We start from the raw sequence: 5,052 nt of genomic DNA, 5'->3' as shown, positions 1-5,052 counted from the left end.
CCCTCCCCCCCTCCTCCCGCGGCTCATACAGATTCCGGGGTTCAGATAGGCGTTGCCAAGCCGCCTTCGTCTGCCCCACGTGGCCCGGGCTCCATCAGCCAATGGGAGCTCGCACTTCTGAAAGATCTCCATATATGGCGATGTTCTCAGCCGGCGAGAGGGGGCCGGCTCCCCCTGGGTATAAAAGGGGCGGGGTTGGCGTTGAACGGTCTCACTCAGCCGGCGGCAGCGGATCTAGCAGCAGCTCGACTCCTTTTATTTTTTCCCTTCTGATACCTCCTGCCGTTTTAACAGGTAGGTGTGATCGTCTGGCTGCCTTCCCCGGAGGCCTTCGGCATCGGACTTGCGTTTTCCAACCTTTTTAAAATCTCTCGGGAGGAGGAGGCGCAATTTATTGATTAAAATATCCTTGGATACCGATCGAGTTGACGTGGCGGGGAGCCGTTAAAGGCTCTGCATGCCGGTTTCTTGAGGCGGCGTGGTGGGGGGGGAGGGAAGAGAAGCAGGAACATTCTATGGGGGACTCGGCGAGAGCTACCGGTTCGTGGGCGTAACGGTTGCCTGAATGGGGTGAGCGGGAGGGGGCGGAGTTATTTTCCTGGTAACAATCGCTCCGATGCGGTTGGCTGGTTTTGCTCGTTGACGTCATCAGGCGGGAAGTGAGGTGGGGGGGGAGAAACCTTTAATGCGAAGAATAACGTGGGAGGAGAGAGAAGCAAGGGCGCTACTTTTTCTAGGGAGGATTTGTGAGGGAAAAGGCTTGGAAAATGAGGCGTCTTCGTTAGGGGAAAGCAAAGAACGGCGGTGGTAGGTGGTTTGGGAAGGCGGGGTTAGGGTTTGAATGGCATAATGAAACTGGGCGTATTGTGTGTCTTGGTCAGCGTTAAAGTGCACAGGCTAGGCTGAAACGCCTCCATACCTGTAGGGAGCAATGCATGACAAGGTTTTTTTTGGTTTTTTTTTAATTTAACAGAAGATAGAATAAACCTGTGAAATGTTACGGTCTTGCTTAAGGTGTTCAGGTGTGAAATAGGAATTTGTTTCCTGGGAGCCATATCGGCACTTATGAATGTGGCTTGCCTTTCAGACAGGATGCCCTAATAATGGCATACTTCATGGAATCCTAAGTGGGAAGAAATTGCATAAAGGAAGCTTTTCACAGTGAATGTCAACTAAATTTGGTTAAGGGAAAGAGGGCAGCCTTTTGTGTGGGAGAAAGCTCCCCTCGTGTACATACTGGATTGGTGTTGGGAGTATTTAATTCAAAATTTAGGGAGAGTTCTTCTATGATTGGTTAAACCACAGTCAAACTGTCAATTTAAGGCAGTTCTTTTTGAAGTCGGTATGATATGACTAGATAAGCATAGAGGACTGTGGTGGATTTTGGTGTGGCAGAGCTCAGAAGAGGGAATTGGGACTTGCTGATTCTGCAATGCAAGTTAAATGAAGTAAAGTGTTAAGCCATGGTGAAAAGCATAAGTGGGTGGGGTTCCAGACATAAAGGCATTCAGAGCAGCCTCTAGTGGTAAAAAGTGGTAGGGTCAGATCTAAGCACTGATTGTTGATGATGTAAGATTGTTGCTGCAGGGATGGAACAAATCATGGTTGCTAAGCATTCTATTTTTATTGAAAGATCTGCAAAATGGAAGAAGAAATTGCAGCACTTGTCATTGACAATGGCTCTGGAATGTGCAAAGCAGGCTTCGCTGGAGATGATGCTCCTCGGGCTGTGTTTCCTTCAATTGTTGGACGCCCTCGCCACCAGGTAAGTTACCAAAATTATAAAGATATTAAGTGTAGTGAAGATGGAGCTTGCCTTTTCTTTATCATGTACTAATTCATCTCCCTTTTTCAGGGTGTCATGGTTGGTATGGGACAGAAAGACAGTTATGTGGGAGATGAAGCCCAAAGCAAGAGAGGTATCCTGACCCTGAAGTATCCGATTGAACATGGAATTGTCACCAACTGGGATGATATGGAGAAAATTTGGCATCATACTTTCTACAATGAGCTTCGTGTTGCCCCTGAAGAACACCCAGTACTGCTTACAGAAGCTCCTTTGAACCCTAAGGCCAACAGAGAGAAAATGACACAGGTATAGCATTGGTGTATCTTTTGCATGTATGATTTCCATCCATTCCATCATTTCTTTCAGATTACAACTTCTCTTTTTTGGTTATTTTCAGGGTTCTGTACTCTTCTGGCATTTCCTTCCTTCAAGTCTCTCAGGTTTCAGTTGTATTTCTGCTTGCTTTCTTTTGGTTTCTCTTCACATCAAATACTTTGCATGTCAGCATGGGTGTGCACTAGCGAGTAAAATTGTTCATTACTTAATAATTGCTTTTTTTGTTTATTTTAGATCATGTTTGAGACATTCAACACTCCAGCCATGTATGTGGCCATCCAGGCTGTGTTGTCCCTGTATGCTTCTGGTCGTACCACTGGTATTGTAATGGACTCTGGTGATGGTGTCACACACACTGTGCCCATCTATGAGGGTTATGCTCTCCCTCATGCCATCTTGCGACTTGATTTGGCTGGCCGTGACCTCACAGACTACCTCATGAAGATTCTGACAGAAAGAGGCTACAGCTTTACCACCACAGCTGAAAGGGAAATTGTGCGTGACATAAAAGAGAAGTTATGTTATGTTGCCTTGGACTTCGAGCAGGAGATGGCTACTGCTGCTTCCTCCTCTTCCTTGGAAAAGAGCTATGAATTGCCTGATGGCCAGGTGATCACAATTGGAAATGAGAGGTTTAGGTGTCCCGAAGCCCTTTTCCAGCCATCTTTCTTAGGTAAGCATTTGAGTTAATAAAATAATCTCCAAAGAAATGTATGGTTAATTACTATTGAATAAATGAACAAATTGAGTTAAAAGTAGTTTGGCATACAAGTGCAATCATGGGTGTTTTCTTCTAGGTATGGAGTCCTGTGGCATTCATGAGACCACTTTCAATTCTATCATGAAGTGTGATGTGGATATCAGAAAGGACCTATATGCCAACACAGTATTGTCTGGTGGTACCACAATGTATCCTGGAATTGCTGACAGAATGCAGAAGGAGATCACAGCACTGGCTCCCAGCACAATGAAGATCAAGGTGAGGTTAACAGCATTTGTAATGGTTAGGGCAGGTTCTTGGTGATATTTTTCTCTAAAACTTTAGAGCTGTTTTTAATAAAAGGGTATTTCACAGGTTATTCTGCATTTAACTCCTATCTTTTATTTCAGATTATTGCTCCTCCTGAACGCAAATACTCTGTCTGGATTGGTGGATCCATTCTTGCATCTCTCTCTACCTTCCAGCAGATGTGGATCAGCAAGCAAGAATATGATGAGTCTGGCCCATCTATTGTCCACCGTAAATGCTTCTAAAGACTATGGCAAATGTGCAGTTTTTACTGCATTTAAGTTTTTTCACCAGTATAAATTTGCCTGGGCAAATATATACGCCTCATGCTAGCCTCATGAAACTGGAATAAGCCTTCTCTTCAAACATTTGTCATTGGGAAGTCTGTCTCCAATAACCTTTTGAGGATAGCTTCCTGTTGCTGATAAGACCTTGAACTAAAGTTCCCTTTGTACATAGCAGTATATAACTACCCTATACACATCTGGCCTAGGACACAGTACGGATAGTGTTGACGAACATAAGGTTTAACTGTCTGGGATAGTAGTCTCTGTAACCAGCTATGCTGCAATGGAGTCTGAGCCTAGATCTGTACAGGGTAGCAAAAGACCAGACTTCACTACACAACGCGCTAAGAATTCCAGGTCTTTATTGTTGAGGCTGGCAAGAGTTTGTGAAAAGGATGGCCATTTTTGTCTTGCCACTGTTCCTAACAGGATTGGAAATGTATTGTATCCAAGCCTTATGAACCTGTTTTTCTTTCCTTGCTCACCTTTGTCCCAGCAAGACATCACTGGGCAAAACATTGAGTTGCTCCAATGTTGGCATTGACACCTGTAAATTTAATCATCAGGTTTAATTTATGTAAGATTTTTGTACGTTGCCTTAATGTTGTCATATGACAGTAGAAAACCAAAATTTGTAAGTCATCCTGAAGTTGAGAATTGTAATGCCCAACACTTCATTGTGAAAGGAAAATAAAAGCGCTGCAGTAAATGAAATGTGCATTGTCTTAAGGGAATTATTTACTATGTTTGTTTTCACTTTGATAAATTCTACATAATGCATTTGGTAAGTCACAAAATTGTAACTAGCAACGTATCCATCACTGCTGCAATTTAAGTTTTCATTGTTCCTATCACCTCCAGCATTACTTAACAAAGCTAAATATTTACATAATGTATCTGGAATGTATTAGCATATGGAGAACATGAAATGTAGGCAAAATAGCAAAAAGATGGGAGTGTTTCTTCATATATAAAGTGCTATTCCCCCAAAGCCTTTCAAAATATTTCAGAATTGAAATTGATTTGAAAGATCAATTTTGAAAAGCTAATGATAGCTCCTACCACAGGCCTGATAAGTTTCCACTTTTTGCATCATTAAAAGTTTTCTGATTATCCACAATATATCCTTTCAGTGCTAAGGTGTGAATGAAGTGTTTCATCCATAAAAAGTTGGGTTACTTGGAGAAACCGATGGCTCCATGCTATTAAATGCTTCACTGATCCAAAGAAGTTGGTAACAAGACTTCCAGAACATAGATAATTAATTTCATTAATGTTCTCGGATGATTAGTTCCATAATTGCAACAGTACATTTTCCAGAGGCCAAATGTATCTTAATTGGATTAGGGTAAAACTCTTCTGGACAATTGAATGTTTGTGAAACTTTAATAGCTAAAAGTAAATTAGCTTTATTGGAGTCACAGCATAAGTGCCAGATCATAGTCTTCACACTTCATTTTCAAAACCTTAATTGTCTTAAAATAGCTGTTTTCTAAAGCCAAATCTATTTGATTTTGTAGATCCACAAAGATCTAAAGCTAAATTTACAGGATATGTAATTCCAGCTTTGAGAAATCAGTTCCATATAAATCACTTAAGAAATACAGTTTGAAAGGAAAAAATGTTCAAAT

The 5,052-nt window shown here is 42.0% G+C and overlaps 1 protein-coding gene across 1 annotated transcript; it reads left to right on the top strand.

The window, feature by feature from the left end:
- The first annotated feature begins 218 nt into the window (after positions 1 to 218).
- Positions 219 to 4,135, top strand: ACTG1 (actin gamma 1). Its single transcript, XM_070937700.1, has 6 exons — positions 219 to 294; positions 1,634 to 1,765; positions 1,856 to 2,095; positions 2,360 to 2,798; positions 2,923 to 3,104; positions 3,236 to 4,135. The coding sequence occupies exons 2-6, from the start codon at positions 1,643 to 1,645 to the stop codon at positions 3,377 to 3,379; spliced, it is 1,128 nt and encodes a 375-aa protein (XP_070793801.1). The 5' UTR covers positions 219 to 294; positions 1,634 to 1,642; the 3' UTR covers positions 3,380 to 4,135.
- The last annotated feature ends 917 nt before the right edge of the window (positions 4,136 to 5,052 follow it).

This window comes from Pituophis catenifer, unplaced genomic scaffold, assembly GCF_029215685.1.
Source record: "Pituophis catenifer annectens isolate HBS135680 unplaced genomic scaffold, rPitCat1.0.hap2 SCAF_2, whole genome shotgun sequence".
NCBI lineage: Eukaryota > Metazoa > Chordata > Lepidosauria > Squamata > Colubridae > Pituophis > Pituophis catenifer.
This window is presented reverse-complemented; position numbering and strand designations above follow the sequence as displayed.

What these genes read in the sequence shown, in the direction of transcription:
- ACTG1 (XM_070937700.1), top strand. Translation starts at nt 1,643, where the DNA reads ATGGAAGAAGAAATTGCAGCACTTGTCATTGACAATGGCTCTGGAATG. An exon ending in ACAGAGAGAAAATGACACAG is followed by an intron (nt 2,096 to 2,359) that starts GTATAGCATTGG and finishes TGTTTATTTTAG; the next exon opens with ATCATGTTTGAGACATTCAA. An exon ending in TTTCCAGCCATCTTTCTTAG is followed by an intron (nt 2,799 to 2,922) that starts GTAAGCATTTGA and finishes GTTTTCTTCTAG; the next exon opens with GTATGGAGTCCTGTGGCATT.